Source organism: Elaeis guineensis, chromosome 3 (assembly GCF_000442705.2).
Source record: "Elaeis guineensis isolate ETL-2024a chromosome 3, EG11, whole genome shotgun sequence".
In the NCBI taxonomy this organism is placed as follows: Eukaryota; Viridiplantae; Streptophyta; class Magnoliopsida; order Arecales; family Arecaceae; genus Elaeis; species Elaeis guineensis.
Window position 1 is genome coordinate 124,318,467 of NC_025995.2, and position 19,435 is coordinate 124,337,901.

General features: G+C 38.6%; 1 protein-coding gene across 1 annotated transcript; it reads left to right on the plus strand.

The window, feature by feature from the left end:
- The first annotated feature begins 1,209 nt into the window (after window positions 1-1,209).
- On the plus strand, window positions 1,210-16,478 carry LOC140856354 (uncharacterized). The gene is made up of 9 exons (XM_073253461.1): window positions 1,210-1,846; window positions 2,153-2,241; window positions 2,338-2,699; window positions 3,142-4,078; window positions 4,205-4,543; window positions 15,609-15,679; window positions 15,866-15,982; window positions 16,109-16,213; window positions 16,271-16,478. The coding sequence occupies exons 1-9, from the start codon at window positions 1,210-1,212 to the stop codon at window positions 16,476-16,478; spliced, it is 2,865 nt and encodes a 954-aa protein (XP_073109562.1).
- Window positions 16,479-19,435: the final 2,957 nt, after the last annotated feature.

The following is a 19,435-nucleotide window of genomic DNA, read 5'->3' on the forward strand; positions in this document are numbered from 1 at the left end:
CGCTGGAAGAAGCACATTGTCAAGCCACCCAGCACCGGGCTTTTGTCCCCCTTGAAGCTGAACACCGCATCATGGATTCCCGTCCGTTGAAATGAGCTGTAGATCCCTCTGATTAGGAATGCAATTATCTAATTAGAGGGAAATATGTTTGTATAATTTCTAAATTGAATCCCTCTGATTAGGAATGCAATCGTCTAATTAGAGGGAAATATATTTGTATAATTTTTAAATTGAATCCCTCTAATTAGGAATGCAATCGTCTAATTAGAGAAAAATATATTTGTATAATTCCTAAATAGAGCCCATGAAAATTAATAAAAATAGCTCTTTTGGTCCTAGAGAAGTATTCCTTCTTCCTCTGAATCCTCGTCTTCACCTTCTCTTCTATTTTTTCTATTTTTCAACATGGTATCAGAGTACTCTGTTCCATGAATACGCTCTATTCCGCCTCATCTCAATTCCTAAACTTCTTCAACTGCCGACCGTCCTCACCTCTTCAGATCTTTTCAAATCTTCCCCGGATCCGGCATCTCCCACACCCTGCCATCGCCATCGTTGTTTCCATCGCTGTCGCTGCCGTCGCTGCTACCGCTGTTGCCGTCGATGCCACCAATATTGCTACTGCCGTCGACGCCACTGCAGTATCCATCCATGAACCACGGGATTGAGAACGGAAGCCACTGACGCCCTTCTCATTTCTTATTAGGTGCTGGGTCTTGTTCTGGAGCAACAATGGAGCATCTTTTTTTGGAGTTTCTGAATATTATCGAGGTGCCTTTCATGCAAGCAAATATTTGATATTTTTTATTCGTCATCTGAGTTTATCTCAGATCATTGGTGAGAAAAATTCAAATACCTTTTTCTTCCTCAAGATTGTTCTTGTTTACTTGATCATTTAAGTGTTTTGTTTTGACAATGGGTGATAAAAATCTTTTAACCATGGAGGATTTAGCAAAGTTAATGGTTAGGATGATGGAATCTCGTATTGCGAGTAGTGAGTTTTCAAAGATCATCCTAGAAACTAATCCGATCAAATTGGATGGGTCGGGTACCTACTTAAGTTGGACGCGACATGTTCGTCTAATTTTAGAGTCTCACAATCTTGAGGGGTTTATAAGTGGTACTACAAAAAGGCCAGAAGGAGATGTGATAGCTGTTAGACAGTGAAACTCTAATAATTCTCGAGTGGTAGCATGGCTCCTTGCCTCTATGGTACCAAGTGTTGCTCATACGGTTGAGGCACTAACGAATGCTTATGAGTTATGGCAGGCTGTAGCCACAACTTATTCATATAAAGGTAATAATATGCATACCCATAAGATCCAACGAGAGCTTCGGGGACTTACTCAAGGTTCCCGATCTATAACAGAGTATGTTGGAGAATTAAAAAGATTGTGGAACGATTTTGATTTTTATAGTCCCTTTACCCCTACTCATCCTGATGATGTTGATGTGTTCCACAAATGGATAGAGCGTCAGCACCTTGTGGATTTTTTGGATGAACTAAACCCAGAGTTTGAGTATCGATGCTCTTCTATTCTTAGTACACAGGAATGGCCAACTCTTGATGAAGCTATTTCCTTGGTTCTTAGTAAAGAAACTCGATTAGCCACTATGTCTTCTTCTACAAATACAGCTATACGATCTGCACTTGTGATACAGCCAACTACTCTTGGAAGCTCTTCTCCTATCAATTCTACTCAAGAAACTCAGCCTCGACCTCACGGGGTTAAGATTTGTGACCACTGTCATAAGCCGGGCCACATCAAAGCTTACTGCTATGAGCTGTATGGTCGTCCAACTAGAGGTCGTGGTCGTGGAGGTGGTCGTTCTGGTAGAGGCCGAGGTCAGTATAATCATGCTCATTTTTCTTCTATGGGGGATTTACCAGTCGAAGAAATGCAACTTTTGAAAAAATTCAGATCTGGTGTAAATATTTTTGAAAGCAGCACTTCCATAGAAGATTCTTCAAACCAACCAACCAGTTCTCTCTATCAGGGTAATTTTGCCCAAATAGGTAGCGATGATCAAATTCATACTCTTAACTGTAGTAATTTTTCTCCATGAGTAGTTGACTCTGGAGTATCCAATCATATGACTGGATCCTTTAGAGATTTTGTGTCTTATATTCCCTGTTCTGGTCGTGATAAAGTTCGTCTTGCTGATAGCTCCTTTACCTCTATTTCTGGGAAAGGATCTATCAAATGCACTTCCGAATTACCCTTATCATCTGTTCTACATGTCCCTAGATTTTCTATCAATCTTCTATCCATTAGTGCTATTACGAATGATCTTGATTATGCCGTAACTTTTTTCAAAACACATTGTGTTTTTTAGGAGCCAAAGACAGGAAGAAAACTTGGGACTGGCATAATGCATAATGGGCTCTACTATTTGGAGGGAGGAGTGTCCAGAGGCTACTCAAAAACCAGTTTGACAGTTTCATCCTCACAAAAGGAAGACCTGTTACTCCAGCACCGCAGGCTTGGTCATCTTCCATTTACTCTCTTAGCTCGTATGTTTCCAACTATTTTTGAATCATATAATAAAGAGAAGCTTGTATGTGATGCCTGTGAACTAGCTAAACACACTAGAAGTGCTTATCCAGGCTCAGGCCTGCATAGTAAAGCAATGTTTGAGGTAGTTCATTCTGATGTATGGAGACCCTATGGGACCACCACCATTTCTGATCATCGGTGGTTCGTTACTTTTATTGATTGTTTTAGTCGTTGCACTTGGGTTTATCTATTGAAAAATAAGAATGAAGTATTTCAGTCATTTAGAGATTTTCATAAAATGATTGGTACTCAATATAGAGTAACTCTTAAGATTTTTCACTCTGATAATGGGACAGAGTATCTTAATAAAGAATTTGAGGAGTATACACATAATAATGGTATTATACATCAAACGACTTATGTTGACACACTGGCTCAAAATGGAGTTGCTGAAAGAAAGAATAGACACCTACTTGAAGTGACAAGATGTTTGATATTTTCTATGAATGTTCCTAAGTTCTTATGGGGAGAGGTAGTGTTAACTGCAGCGTATCTAATTAACCGAATGCCACTTCGAACTTTGGACTATAAGACACCTCTTGAATGCCTGCAAGGAACTAATTCTTTCATAATTCCCCCCAAGGTATTTGGCTGTGTTTGTTTTGTTCGGGATCATCGACCTTCGGTTGGCAAGCTTGACACTCGTGCCCTCAAGTGCATTTTTGTTGGTTATTCCTCTACTCAAAAAGGGTACAAATATTTGGTGTCCGAATGAACGAAAGTTGTTTATCAGCATGGATGTAATATTTCGGGAGTCTGAGCCATTCTATATATCTTCTGTGTCTTCTTCTTCTCCCGTCACCTCTGAAACTGGTCGAGAGGGGGAGTTCTTTGGAGGGAGTCCTATTACTGTGGATGTTGGTACAAATGGTGGATATGATACTCAGAGAGAGTTTATTACAAATGGTGGATCTGATACTCAAGGAGAGTTTATTTCTATTAATGCTAGTTCTGACACTCAAGAAGAAGCATCTAAAACTGCATCTGAGACTCTCTCACAGCCTGCTACTTCAATTTCATCTGATTCATCTCCTCTCTCAGAGCCTATTATGCATTCTCCAGTCTCTAGATCTTCCTCTCCTGTCCTGACGGTTTCATCTTCTACGATGAATGGTAATTCTCCTGTACCTCCCATTCATTTTACATTAGATAATGATGATCTAAATGTTCCTATTGCTTTACGTAAACCTACTCGTCATGCTGGTATTTCTGGTCGACTTAAGGATGGAGTGGGGTACAAACATGACATCACTAACTTTGTATCCTATGAGTCTCTCTCTCCATCTTATCAGAGTTTTATAGCTTCTTTGTCCTCTGTCTCCATACCCAAGAACTGGAAGGTTGCTAAGGAAGACCCCAAGTGGAAAGCCGCTATGCTTGAGGAAATGCGAGCACTAAAAAAAAATAATACATGGGAACTTGTATCTTTACCAGCTGGTAAACAAACTGTGGGATGCAAATGGATTTTTACAGTTAAGCAGACACCTGAGGGTACTGTTGAACGGTACAAAGCTCGTTTGGTAGCAAAAGGATATACACAGACTTATGGCATCGACTATGATGAAACTTTTGCGCCTGTTGCAAAAATGAACTATGTTAGAACCCTTATATCATGTGCTGCTAACTTTGGATGGGATCTATTCCAGCTCGATGTAAAGAAAGCTTTTCTTCATGGAGAACTTCAGGAGGAGGTATATATGGATATTCCTCCAGAATTTGCTACCGCTCAGATAGTGGGCAAAGTATGCCAGTTACGACGCTCTCTTTATGATCTGAAGCAGTCACCTCGTGCTTGGTTCGATCGCTTCCGACGAGCAATCATTCAGATGGGGTATAAACAGAGCAATGCAGATCACACACTCTTCTTTCGGCACAACAAGGGTAAGATTGCTGTTTTGATTGTCTATGTTGATGATATTGTGGTCACAGGAGATGATTCTGAGGAGATAGCTCATTTGAAGGCTCAACTGGCACAGGCATTTGAGGTGAAGGATCTTGGACATCTTCGATATTTTTTTGGGATAGAAGTTGCTCGTTCTTCAAAAAGAATTTTTCTCTCCCAAAGAAAATATATTCTAGATCTTCTTACAGAAACCAGTATGTTGGGATGTCGACCTATTGCTACTCCTATTGAGCAAAATCATCGACTAGTAGCCGATACCGATGTCCCTATTGATCGAGAACGTTATCAACGATTGGTAGGACGTTTGATTTATCTATCTCATACACGGCCTGATATTGCATTCGCCGTTAGTGTGGTAAGTCAGTTTATGCATGATCTACATTCAGTTCATATGGATGCTGTGACACGGATACTTCATTACCTCAAAAGCTGTCCTGGTCGTGGTTTACTTTATTTTTATCATGGCAACCTACGGGTGGAGTGTTATACAGATGCTAATTGGGCTGGATCACTTGATGACCGTTGCTCTACCTCAGGTTACTATACTTTTGTTGGAGGTAATCTTGTCACTTGGCGAAGCAAGAAACAGAATGTAGTTGCTCGATCTACTGTTGAAGCAGAGTATCGAGCTATGGCACATGGCGTGTGTGAAATTTTATGGTTGCGGATCTTGTTATTGGATCTAGATCTTTATCAATCATCGCCCCTTATGCTATATTGTGACAACAAGGCAGCAATCAATATTGCTAATAATCCAGTACAGCATGATCGGACGAAGCACATCGAGATCGATCGATATTTTATCAAGAAAAAGCTTGATGCCAGAATCATTTGTATGCCTTATATGCGATCTGCTAGTCAACTAGCAAACATTTTGACCAAAGGTCTTAGTGTGCCTTCTTTTTCATTTATTCGTGACAAGATGGGTCTTTATGATATCTATAACCCATCTTGAGGGGGAGTGTTGAAATGAGCTGTAGATCCCTCTGATTAGGAATGCAATCATCTAATTAGAGAGAAATATGTTTGTATAATTTCTAAATTGAATCCCTCTGATTAGGAATGCAATCGTCTAATTAGAGGAAAATATATTTGTATAATTTCTAAATTGAATCCCTCTAATTAGGAATGCAATCGTCTAATTAGAGAGAAATATATTTGTATAATTCCTAAATAGAGCCCATGAAAATTAATAAAAAGAGCCCTTTTGGTCCTAGAGAAGTATTCCTTCTTCCCCTGAATCCTCGTCTTCACCTTCTCTTCTATTTTTTCCGTTTTTCAACACCGTCAGAGAGAAAGGAGCATCCAGAACACCCAACTGCAATAAATTGGAGGAAGAGGGATAAAGAATATCCCAATCCACCTGAATACAGGTTCTACCAGGATAATCAAAAATTTCCTTAAAGAACTCCACAAACACCTTTTTGATATCAGAAGTATGATCATATTCATTGCCAAGCCACTCCATCTTAGAAATCCAATTGACTTTCTGTCTAAAGTTTGCAGATTTATGGAGGAAGGCGGTGTTGCCATCACCTTCTCGGAGCCATTGAACCTTCGCACGCTGCTTCCAGTAAATTTCTTTCGATTTGTAGAGGTTTCTGAAGTTTAATCCTCCCCGATTCCCTCAAGGTCCTTTCGGTAGCTGTTATAGCCCAAACCCATTACAGCCCATCAAAGCCCAAAATGAAAAAAAAAAAAACAGAGGAATTTAAAAACCGGGAAGAAGACTCCCGATGGGAGTCTCCTTCTCCGGCGAAACCCAAGGAAATCGGGACTCCTAGGACCCCTCGGAGTCCTAGGATCCTCTATAAGTAGACCCCTCCCCTTTGAGACCCAAGATCGGCCTCCTCCCTCTCTCTTTTTCTCTGATTTTCCCGAAGAAGAGCCGCCGGCACAGTTGGGTTCTCACCGTGTTTTCTCTCCGACGAGGTCCCAAGAAGCCGAGGTAAGTTCTTCCCTTTCTTCCTCCCTTCCTTCCTCTTTCCCTCGTGCATTTGGGCGCGGTGGCCGGCGACGAGCGTCGCCGATTTTTGGTCGGAAACAGACTCTATTTTTTTGGCTTATTTTCCTTGAAATCTCCGACGCCGGCGATCGGATTTGACCGCCGGCCCTGTTCCCTCCATGACCGGGGGAGATGGCCCGTCGGCCGCCGGCCTCCGCCGTGGCAGCCGCGGCCCGAACGGCCGATTAAGACCTGAGGACAAGAGTCCTCTGTTCCGGCGCGGGAAGAAGAAGAAGAAGAAGAAGAAGAAGAAGGAAAAGAAAAAGAAAAGAAGAAAGAAAAAGAAGAAAAAGAAAAGAAAAAGAAAAGAAAAGAAAAAAAAAAGAGAGAAAGAGAAGGGGCAGAGAGAGAGAAACTCTCTCTCTCTCTTTGCTCTCTCTCTCTCTCTTTCTCTCTCTAGATCATAGGATTTATGAAATTAAAAAAATTAGCAATAAAAAATAAAAATAAAAATTAGGGTGTCCGTGGGTTAATTCAAAAATCGAGATGCTGTCGACGAATTGATCCTAGTGGAAATATTAGATTTTAGTAATTTAGTTATTTTTAATTCGATGAAATTTTGATTTAAAATATGATATTTGACGTATCAGGTTCTGAGAAGGATTTTCGAGATCCCTAGAATTTCTAGTTTGGACTTTCTTTTAAGGTAAGTAGTGTTTACTTTTACTGAATTTATCTGGTAAATTATGAATTAAATAAATTTATGCATGCTTGTGATTGAAATTATTTATTGAAATAATTGTTGGAATTATTTATGATGAAAGTTAATTGTAGAAAATTATTTATGATTGATGTTATTTGCTGAGCAATTATTATGATGATATATGATCTCAAAGAATGTTATAATTGATTTGACTCGAATATCAATTAATTTTATTATTCTTGAAAATAATATACGAATTGGAAGACAATATGAAATTGACAACCTGACTGTGTTGAGGACCCCGCCAATGGGGGCATATACGTTGGCAATTGACTGTCCTGAGGATTTATGTCGCCAGTGAGACCAGCGACATGTCGCCAGATAGACCAGCGATAAAACCACCAGTTAGACCAGCGATTCCAAAGGACTTGGCTGCCAGATGATTCGCAGCCCACCGCAAGCAGATACGCGGTATTATGACCCTACCACAGGGATAATGTGGTCATAGTCATGGTTGGTAAGAAGAATTTAAGAAATTAATGAATTTAAGAATAAAAGTATAATTAAAAATTATGACAAATTGACTTTTATATATGATTGACAGTATGAATATGATTTCATAAAATTACATATTGATTTGTTATGCATAGTATTATTTGCCTGATTATTCAGTTAAAGGTATGCACTGCTTACTGGGCTATTTAGCTCATGATAAGTTTTATGTTTTCTTACAGATCCAGAAAATTAGCATGATGCGGGATTTCGGTTGGGAGAGCGATTAGAGATGGAGTTAACTCATTGATTTAGGATTTTTCTCAGGATTGATTCAAGACCTTTAGTTTTGTTTTTAGTATTGACTTTGTCAGACAGTTACTTTATTTTGAACATTTAGTTTTGATTTGTTATTTGAACCAAGGTTTGATTATTGAATGAAAAAAAATTTATTTAACTATTTGTGAAGATATCATGATGAGATGCCTTGCATGCTTATGGAAAAAGTATTCTATAAGTATGCGGCGGTTGCTATGACCCTCGATTCAAATCTCGGGTCGGGGGCGTGACAATTAATATGGTATCAGAGCATAAGTAGATAGATAGAGACATGTAGAATAAAGTGAGTGAGTGATGGGTAGACATTAGGAAATTGAAAGGTTAGTTATGATAATTATGATTTGACTTGTCACAAGATATAACCTTATTAAGGATAAGTTATTATCTTAAATCTAACAGAGGTCAATATGCCTCCACGATGAGTGAGGAATACTCAAGGAGCGGTAGGAGGGACATCAGATCCACTTGGCGAAAATACTCCCCAATTAAACAGCGGCACAACTCAGCAGGAGGGAATCCATGATCCTACCGGAAATACTCCGACAGCACAGGAGCCGAACATGACTCAACTAATGCAAACTCTGATCGGAGTAGTTCAAACACAACAACAGTTACTTCAACAACAACATGCACAGCCACATCAGCATTTTTCACCGGTACCTGGACATGGAGAACATCCGATGCAGAGAAATAATATCATCGAATTTAAGAAGCTAGCTCCTCCAGCCTTCAAAGGGACCATCGAGCCACAAGAAGCAGATAACTGGATTATGGAAATGGAGAAGGCCTTCGCCGTACAAGAATGCCAAGATGTAGAGAAGATCCGCTATACAGCATATCTGTTACAAGGCGAGGCATACAACTGGTGGCGTATACTGGAACAAAAATATGAGCATGATGGGATACCACTCACTTGGGAGAGATTTCGAGATGAATTCTTTGACAAGTATTTTTTCCGAAGTGTCAGAATACAGAAAGAACAGGAGTTCATTCACCTGAGACAGAAAAACAGATCTGTTGCAGAATATGAAGCCAAATTCACGGAGTTAGCCAAATTTGTTCCGAGACTAGTTGAGATTGAGCAAGACAGAGTACACAAATTTGAAATAGAACTGAAGACAGAAATCAGAGACAGGTTGTACCCTATGAGCTAACTACCTATGCCTCAGTTGTGAACAAAGCTCTAATAATTGAGAGAGAAGCTAATGAAGCTTATGCGGAGCGTGAACGGAATCAGAAGAAGAGGAATAGGTTTAGTGGAACTCAAGGACGAAACCAGAACAATAAGGTTCCAGCAAAGAAGCCAGCAACTGATAAGAATCGTGAGAATGAGGTAGCTAAATGTTCGAGATGTGGCCGAAGAGAGCATGAGACTTCTAATTGCCCATGGAATACTGGTTCATGTTTTAGATGTGGTCAGAAAGGACACAAGATTGCAGATTGCCCGCAGATGAATGAAAATAGATCAACACAAGCAAAGGACGGAGGTCAAAGGCCGAAAACTCAAGGAAGAATCTATGCTCTCACACAACAGGATGCTCAGGCCTCCAATGCTGTGGTGACAGGTACTATTCCTGTATCTGGTATTCATGCTTTAGTTTTGTTTGATTCTGGTGCTACACACTCCTTTATATCCACTACTTTTATTAGACAGCATGATATAGATTGCGAACCCATGAAAATCAAATTATATGTTGAGACACCAGTAGGTGGTATTTTGAGTACTGAAAGTGTGTGCAAGTCCTGTAGTATCAAGATAGGAGAAAGAGAATTACCGGCAGATTTGGTGGTCCTGGATATGCATGATTTTGATGTCATTCTAGGAATGGATTGGCTAGCCACCTATCATGCCTCTATGGATTGTCATGGAAAGAGAGTGAACTTTCACATACCGGGAGAATTAGCTTTTAGTTTTGATGGAAGTACAGGAACCACCCCTCCACGTATTATTTCTTTTGAACAAGCTAGACAAATGATAAGAAAGGGATGTAGAGGTTACCTAGTATCAATAAAGAATAAAGAACATGATGAATTGAAGTTACAGGATATTCCTATCGTAAATGAATTTTCGGATGTATTCATTGATGATTTAGTCGGACTACCCCCAGATAGAGAACTTGAATTTACTATTGAGTTGGCAACCAATACCAATCCGATTTCTAAAGCTCCTTACAGAATGGCCCCTATGGAATTAAAAGAGTTAAAAGATCAATTACAGGATTTATTGGATAAAGGTTTTATAAGGCCTAGTGTATCTCCTTGGGGAGCTCCAGTCTTATTTGTGAAGAAGAAAGATGGTAGTATGAAATTTTGTATCGACTACAGAGAGTTGAATAAAAATACTATCAAAAATAAGTATCCTCTACCTCGAATTGATGATTTGTTTGATCAGTTGCAAGGTGCACAAGTCTTTTCTAAAATTGATCTTCGATCAGGATATCATCAGTTAAAAATTAAAACAGAGGACATACCAAAGACGGCATTTAGAACTCGTTATGGACATTATGAATTTTTAGTGATGCCTTTTGGGTTAACCAATGCTCCAGCAGTCTTTATGGATTTAATGAACAGAATATTCAGATCTTATCTTGATAAATTTGTTGTCGTATTTATTGACGATATCCTGATATATTCAAGAAGTAAATTGGAGCATGAAGAATATTTACGGTGTGTACTACAAATATTGAGGAAAGAAAAACTTTATGCCAAATTTAAGAAATGTGAATTTTGGTTGGTTGGACAAAATAGCCTTTTTAGGACACATCGTATCTAAAGATGGAATTTCTGTGGATCCAGCAAAAGTGGAAGCTGTGATGCAGTGGAACAGACCTACAAATATTTCTGAGATTCGAAGTTTTCTGGGAATGGCAGGATATTACAGACGATTTGTAGAAGGATTTTCTCGCATAGCTGCACCTTTGACTCGTCTAACTCAAAAAGGGGTTAAATTCGAGTGGTCTGAAGATTGTGAACAGAGTTTCCAAGAATTAAAACAACGATTAGTGTCAGCCTCTATCCTTACTATACCAACAGGAGATGAAGGTTTCACAATTTATAGTGATGCATCTAAAAAGGGACTCGGATGTGTATTGATGCAACACGGTAAGGTTGTAGCTTATGCCTCAAGACAACTGAAACCATATGAACAAAATTATCTGACACATGATTTGGAATTAGCTGCAGTGATTTTTGCCCTAAAAATTTGGAGACATCACTTATACGGTGTACAGTGTGAAAGTGTTTACAGATCATAAGAGCTTGAAGTATATTTTTACACAGAAAGAATTAAACATGAGACAGAGAAGGTGGTTAGAACTATTAAAAGATTATGATTTAACAATCCATTACCATCCGGGAAAAGCTAATGTTGTTGCTGATGCCCTTAGTAGAAAATCTGTGGGAAATTTGGCGGTTTTAATCACACACCAAAGTCAATTGTTAAAGGATATAAGAAAACTGGAATTAGACATCCGAATATATGACTCAACAGTACGGTTACCCAACATGAGGGTTCAGTCAACACTCATTGAAAGAATTTTCGTTGCCCAGAATGATGATCCACAACTAATAAAGATAAGAAATTCAGTGGAAGCTGGTGTTCAATCTGAATTCAAGATACATGAAGACGGTTCGTTAAGGTTCGAAAATAGGATTTGCGTACCCAATGATTCAGCACTCAAGCATGAAATACTTCAGGAAGCACATCAGACCGGTTATACAGTTCATCCGGGAGGTACCAAGATGTATAGAGACTTAAAAGAAATATACTGGTGGAATAATATGAAGAGAGAGATCGCTCAATTTGTGGCTCAATGTTTGGTGTGTCAACAAGTTAAAGCTGAACATCAGAGACCTGCGGGACTACTTCAACCTCTTGATATTCCAGTTTGGAAGTGGGAACATATCACTATGGATTTTGTAACTGGACTACCAAAGACTCCCAGTAAAAATGATGCAGCCTGGGTGATTGTGGACCGATTGACAAAGTCTGCACACTTTCTTCCAATAAGAGTTGGATTTACCTTGGAAAGACTAGCAAAGTTATATATGAAAGAAATTGTAAGGCTACATGAAATTCCAGTGACCATCGTATCGGATCGAGACACCAGATTTGTATCACAGTTTTGGAAGAGCTTACACAAGGCATTAGGAACAAAATTAAACTTCAGTACAGCTTTCATCCACAGACTGATGGTCAGTCAGAGAGAACTATTCAGATCTTAGAAGATATGTTGAGAACCTGTATTTTGGATATGAAAAGTTCATGGGATGAGCATCTACCTTTGATTGAGTTCGCTTACAATAACAGTTATCAGGCTAGCATTGGTATGGCACCTTACGAAGCTTTATATGGTAGAAGATGTCGATCACCGATTCACTGGGATGATGTCGGTGAGCGAAGAATATTGGATCCTGAACTTGTTCAACAAGCAGTCGAGAAGATTCAATTAATTAAAGAACGACTTCGGGCAGCACAAAGCAGACAGAAAAGTTATGCAGACAACAGGAGACGGAAATTAGAATTTCAAGTCGGTGACCATGTATTTCTCAAAGTATCTCCTTCAAAAGGAATCTCAAGATTTGGCATTCGTGACAAATTGAATCCCAGATATGTGGGTCCGTTTGAGATTTTGGAAAGAATTGGTGAGGTGGCTTATCGACTTGCCTTACCCCCTTCACTTGCAGGAGTACATAATGTTTTTCATGTTTCTATGTTAAAGAAATATTTACCAGATCCAAGTCACATCGTGAAACTTGAACCAGTACAAGCCAGGAAGGATCTAACATATGAAGAATACCCGATACGGATCGTAGATCGTAAAGAACAGGTGCTGAGACGTCACAACATTCCTTATGTCAAGGTTCAGTAGAGTCGACATTCAGAAAGAGAAGCTACTTGGGAGCTAGAGGAAGAAATGAAGCAAAAATATCCCCAGCTCTTCGAGACTACAGGTATGAAAAATTTTGAGGACGAAATTTCTTTTTAGGGGTGAAGAATGTTATAGCCCAAACCCATTACAGCCCATCAAAGCCCAAAACAAAAAAAAAAAAAACAGAGGAATTTAAAAACCGAGAAGAAGACTCCCGATGGGAGTCTCCTTCTCCGGCGAAACCCAAGGAAATCGGGACTCCTAGGACCCCTCGGAGTCCTAGGATCCTCTATAAGTAGACCCCTCCCCTTTGAGACCCAAGATCGGCCTCCTCCCTCTCTCTTTTTCTCTGATTTTCCCGAAGAAGAGCCGCCGGCACAGTTGGGTTCTCGCCGTGTTTTCTCTCCGACGAGGTCCCAAGAAGCCGAGATAAGTTCTTCCCTTTCTTCCTCCCTTCCTTCCTCTTTCCCTCGTGCGTTTGGGCGCGGTGGCCGGCGACGAGCGTCGCCGATTTTTGGTCAGGAACAGACTCTGTTTTTTTGGCTTATTTCCTTGAAATCTCCGACGTCGGCGATCGGATTTGACCGCCGGCCCTGTTCCCTCCATGACCGGGGGAGATGGCCCGTCGGCCGCCGGCCTCCGCCGTGGCAGCCGCGGCCCGAACAGCCGATTAAGGCCTGAGGACAAGAGTCCTCTGTTCCAGCGCGGAAGAAGAAGAAGAAGAAGAAGAAGAAGAAGAAGGAAAAGAAAAAGAAAGAAGAAGAAAGAAAAAGAAGAAAAAGAAAAGAAAAAGAAAAGAAAAAAAAAAGAGAGAGAGAAAGAGAAGGGGCAGAGAGAGAGAAACTCTCTCTCTCTCTTTGCTCTCTCTCTCTCTTTCTCTCTCTAGATCATAGGATTTATGAAATTAAAAAAATTAGCAATAAAAAATAAAAATAAAAATTAGGGTGTCCGTGGGTTAATTCAAAAATCGGGATGCTGTCGACGAATTGATCCTAGTGGAAATATTAGATTTTAGTAATTTAGTTATTTTAATTCGATAAAATTTTGATTTAAAATATGATATTTGACGTATCAGGTTCTGAGAAGGATTTTCGAGATCCCTAGAATTTTTAGTTTGGACTTTCTTTTAAGGTAAGTAGTGTTTACTTTTATTGAATTTATCTGGTAAATTATGAATTAAATAAATTTATGCATGCTTGTGATTGAAATTATTTATTGAAATAATTGTTGGAATTATTTATGATGAAAGTTAATTGTAGAAAATTATTTATGATTGATGTTATTTGCTGAGCAATTATTATGATGATATATGATCTCAAAGAATGTTATAATTGATTTGACTCGAATATCAATTAATTTTATTATTCTTGAAAATAATATACGAATTGGAAGACAATATGAAATTGACAACCTGACTGTGTTGAGGACCCCGCCAATGGGGGCATATACGTTGGCAATTGACTGTCTTGATGATTTATGTCGCCAGTGAGACCAGCGACATGTCGCCAGATAGACCAGCGACAAAACCGCCAGTTAGACCAGCGGTTCCAAAGGACTTGGCTGCCAGATGATTCGCAGCCCACCGCAAGCAGATACGCGGTATTATGACCCTGCCACAGGGATAATGTGGTCATAGTCATGGTTGGTAAGAAGAATTTAAGAAATTAATGAATTTAAGAAAAAAAGCATAATTGGAAATTATGATAAATTGACTTTTATATATGATTGACAGTATGAATATGATTTCATAAAATTACATATTGATTTGTTATGCATAGTATTATTTGCCTGATTATTCAGTTAAAGGTATGAACTGCTTACTGGGCTATTTAGCTCATGATAAGTTTTATGTTTTCTTACAGATCCAGAAAATTAGCATGATGCGGGATTTCGGTTGGGAGAGCGATTAGAGATGGAGTTAACTCATTGATTTAGGATTTTTCTCAGGATTGATTCAAGACCTTTAGTTTTGTTTTTAGTATTGACTTTGTCAGACAGTTACTTTATTTTGAACATTTAGTTTTGATTTGTTATTTGAACCAAGGTTTGATTATTGAATGAAGAAAATTTTATTTAACTATTTGTGAAGATATCATGATGAGATGCCTTGCATGCTTATAGAAAAGTATTCTATAAGTATGCGGCGGTTGCCATGACCCTCGATTCACAATCTCGGGTCGGGGGCGTGACATTGAGCTTGGCCGACTTTTATTAATATGGATGTGGAGTGGGAGAGTATAAGGCTTCACCAATTATTCTTTAATGCCTCTGGCTGGAACAATAACTTATTAACCAATTTAGTCTTACCTGATATGATGACCGTTATTAAAAGCATCCCTATTGCTTATGGTCAGTGGTCTGATTAGCTTGGCTGGCATGCTTCCAGATCTCTCCATGTTTCTCTTAGAGAAGTCATGGCAAGCCTCAACTCTGAAATTCTATCCGGCCCAATGTTAGCTGTTCTTGGATCTAAAAACTTTTGGTTCCCCAAAGGGTTAAAACTTTCTATTGGCAACTATTTTTTCGTAAACTTTCATGCAAGAAGTTATTGGTTGATAGGGGCTGGTGTTCTATCCACTGATGTTCAGTCCTGTGATTATTGTACTACCCCTTAGAGGACTGTGAACATATATTTTTTCAGCGCCCATTTACTGCCACTTATTGGAGGGAATTTTCTAATATATGTACCAACCTATTTCACCCTATTTCCTTGACTATGCTATTTAATTTTTTTCAAATGGATCGGAAGAGAGGGGGTATCAAGCTTTGTGTCTATTTACCTTGGCTTATATGGAAGGCTCGAAATGCTCGAATTTTTGAGAATGAGTCTACTAATCCAAATGCTCTTATGCGCCAGCTTCTTGTGATGTACCATAATTTGGCCCCCATTTTTGTAAACCACAGCTTTCCTCCTTTAAAGGACTAGGATTGTCTATGTCCTACTTCCAAAAGATATTTGTCTTCTCTAAGGCATTTGTCTTCTCTACCTGTTGCTTGGCAACCCTCTTTCTTTGGAGAATTGAAGTTAAACTTTATGGCACTGTATCTGCTTAGGAGGGTACTGCAGCAGCATTTATTATCAAGGATCATCAAGGCCATCTCCTCAAAGCAGCTGGTCGCCAATTGTCCACTTATTCATGCAATATGTAGAATTGGTAAGTGCTTGTATGGGTATTTCATGAAGCTTTATTTTCCTTGCATACTAACAAGCTTTGGATTGAGGGAGATTTTCTCATGGTCATTAACTGGATTATTAACTCCCATGCTCATATGAATTCTTCATGGCCTTTATTACAGGATATCCTTGCTTGGAAAGCTGCCTCGCAACCTTGGAGGGTTTCTTATATCTTCCGAGGGGCCAACCAGGCTGTTGATTGATTGGCTTTGGGATACATTTCTGGAGTAGTGCAGTTTTCGCAACATGATGTGTTACCTACGTAATTGCATACTATTTTGCAGGCCGATGCTTTTGGAGTTGCTTATCACAGGTAGATTTAAGTGTTCTGATCTTTCTTTGATGGCTGTGCAGATTCATTTCAATCGTACAGATGGCAATACTCAATTGATAATTTGCTGGTTTACTCAACGGGTGGCCACTAAGCTGTTCTTACTTCCTTCCTCTGATGCACTTCCTGTTTTGGGGCTAATTTTGATGTGCATGACGTGACATCTATTGGGCCAACAGTATTTTTTGAATGTTATTATTTACCTGTTGCAGCTTTTTTTTATATTGGATTTCAAACTCTACTTTGATGCATTGGAGGACCGTCACCTTCTAATTTTTTCTACTTTCAGCTACAGGGCAACAAACTTTGATCATTGCACTGCTAGCAATTCACATCTCTTTCTAGGAATGCTATATTTTTGGTTACCTTTTGGATGTCTTTTACTACCACCTGTGCAACCTATACTTGATACTAGTTGCTTTGATATCTGGGGCCAGTGTATTTGTCGATTTTCAGATTTTCACTCACATCAGCAGTTTATTGGGTTTGTTAAACCTTATGGATCTCGTGGATCCGTTGCTCTATTTATTTGTTCAAAGGAGTAACTGTAGTCCACTTTTATATGGCGAGCCACAGATCCCTTCTATTTGGCACAGTCAGATTATACATGGCGCATTGGTACGTTATGTACTACTGTTACAGGGCCTATCGTCATAGTTATATTCTTATGCAGTCCCTTACAGCAAGTGTTTTATGGGTAGCCATTTCTCCTCATGGACTTGACTGGAAAATTATATTCTCTAATGGATCGTCTATTGGATTCATCGGCTCGTTCCAGCTCTTCTTTTGATACTCACATTACTGTTACAACAGTACTACTTCTATGTCTTAATTTTGTTACTGTGGTGTAATATGTTTCAGATGCGTCTTTTGGTTCTTATTGTGCCTTGTATAGTTTTGGGGTCATTTATTTTTACCTATCTATGCTTTTTGTATCAGTTCTAGGACCCTGTTATCACTGTTAATTACCTTTTTATTCAACTAAGTACTGTCTCTCTTTACAAAAAAAAAAAAAAAATACATCCGAAATATTCAAATTTACATAAATATTCTTTCAAAATTGATATTTATATGCATACCATTATAAAATATCTTTTTCTGTATATATACCCATTTCATTAACATCATTAAAAATTAATGGTTTAAAATTAAAATGATTAAAATATCCTTATGGATAGATATGCAAAAAAAAAAATTTATAAGGATATAAATGTAAATAGTAATTTTATAAAGGCATTCATACAAATTTGAATATTTGAAAAGATATACACGTAAAAAATCTTTAACATAAATACATCTCTCTTGGTTTATTAATTCTTTCCTTATTCTAATAACAAAAAATTAATATATACTACTAAAATAATAAATTTACTTAATTTATTAATTTACATAGATAAAATGATCTTTTTATTCATGATAGATCAAAATTATTTTATCTAGAAGATAAATAGATCATAACCATCCATATTTCCTCTGATGTATAATATATACTTCTAAGAAAAGTATCTAACTTGAAAGCTTGTACATTTGCATAGAATGGACATAGTTGTAGATTTAGACATTATGTAACAAAAAAAATTTATAATCTTATTTATTTTATTTTAAAAATTTTTATTAAAAATATCTTTGTGAAGTGTATAAGGTATATCATGTTTTTATAAGATGGACATAATCATCCCATCTTGCATAAAAATAAAATATAATATAGTATTTTAATATAAAATATTAATAATATCATCATTGCGTTATTATATTATGTAATATGTTACTACATTATGAGTAAGAGGATCTGAATCATCTAAATGAAATAGATAAAATTAAATTAAAAATTTTTACATGTATATCATTCTAGACATTCAAATTTGCATGAATATCCTAATAAAATTACTATTTATATATATATCTTTATAAATTTTTTTTTGCATATCTATCCATAAGGATATTTTAGTTATTTAAATTTTAAATTTTTAATTTTTAACAGTGCTAAATAATGTTGGCACATATGCAAAAAATAAAATATATATATATAATATGTAAAATAAGTATTTTATGAAGGTATACATATAATATTAATTTTGAAAGAATATTTATGTAAATTTGAATATTTAAAAAAATATATTCAAAAATTTTCAAAAGAAAAGAATATACAAGAGTACAGGAAGTAAGATGCCGATCTCTTAATGCATTGCTGATTCTTCGGCCAAGGCATCGGTACGTGGCTTCTCAATTCCCAGCAATATCCTAAAAATAACGTGTCTCTTATGGCTCATAGCCCTTTAGAGCACTCTCCATCTATCCATGGTGAACACATTACTTATATGCCCATATATAAATTTTTTGTTATTGGATATTTCAGATGGTACGTAACTATTCACTAACCCTAATTATGCCTAAAATAACTTCTTTGATGGAAGAAAATCATCGAAGTTTCAGTTATCCAATAAAAATTTCTAATCTACTCTATTCATCATGTGATATCTATCCGTGAATGACTAATCTAATATATATATATATATATATATATATATATATATATATATATTAAAATGGGAGTTTCGGAACGAGAAGCCTCCGTTTGATACGAGCGTTTGAAAATAATGAGCGGGAGCCACGTGGCATCCTCTAAGCTTCCCTATTCCATCACGATCGTGCGTGAGGGGTCCGCAGAAGGAGATCGACGACGGAGACGCATGGAAGCTTCCGGAGCCTCGCACTCATCTCCCACGCAAACTCGTAGGAGTAGGCGCCGGATCTGTCCTCGCGGCCGCCGTGGAGGGGGAGGGGGCACCGGGATGGGGCAGCGGCCGTCGTTCGCGACCGCCATCAAAGGAGGATGGAGCGCTGGGGTGGGGCAGCTGCCGACTCGTGGGAGTAGGCGCCGGATCCATCCTCGCGGCGCTGTCGGAGAAGGAGGGGGGCGCTGGGATGGGCAGCGGCCGTCGTTCGTGGCCGCCGTTGGAGGAGGGGGCACCAGGGTGGGACAGTGGTGTCGTTCACCTTCCACTCTACGCACGTGCAACGGAGCGCAGGAGGGGGTCCACGGAAGGAGGTCGACGACGGGGACGCACGAAGCAGCAACCGGGCCGTGATGCAGTGGTCACCGTCGCTGTGGTGGATG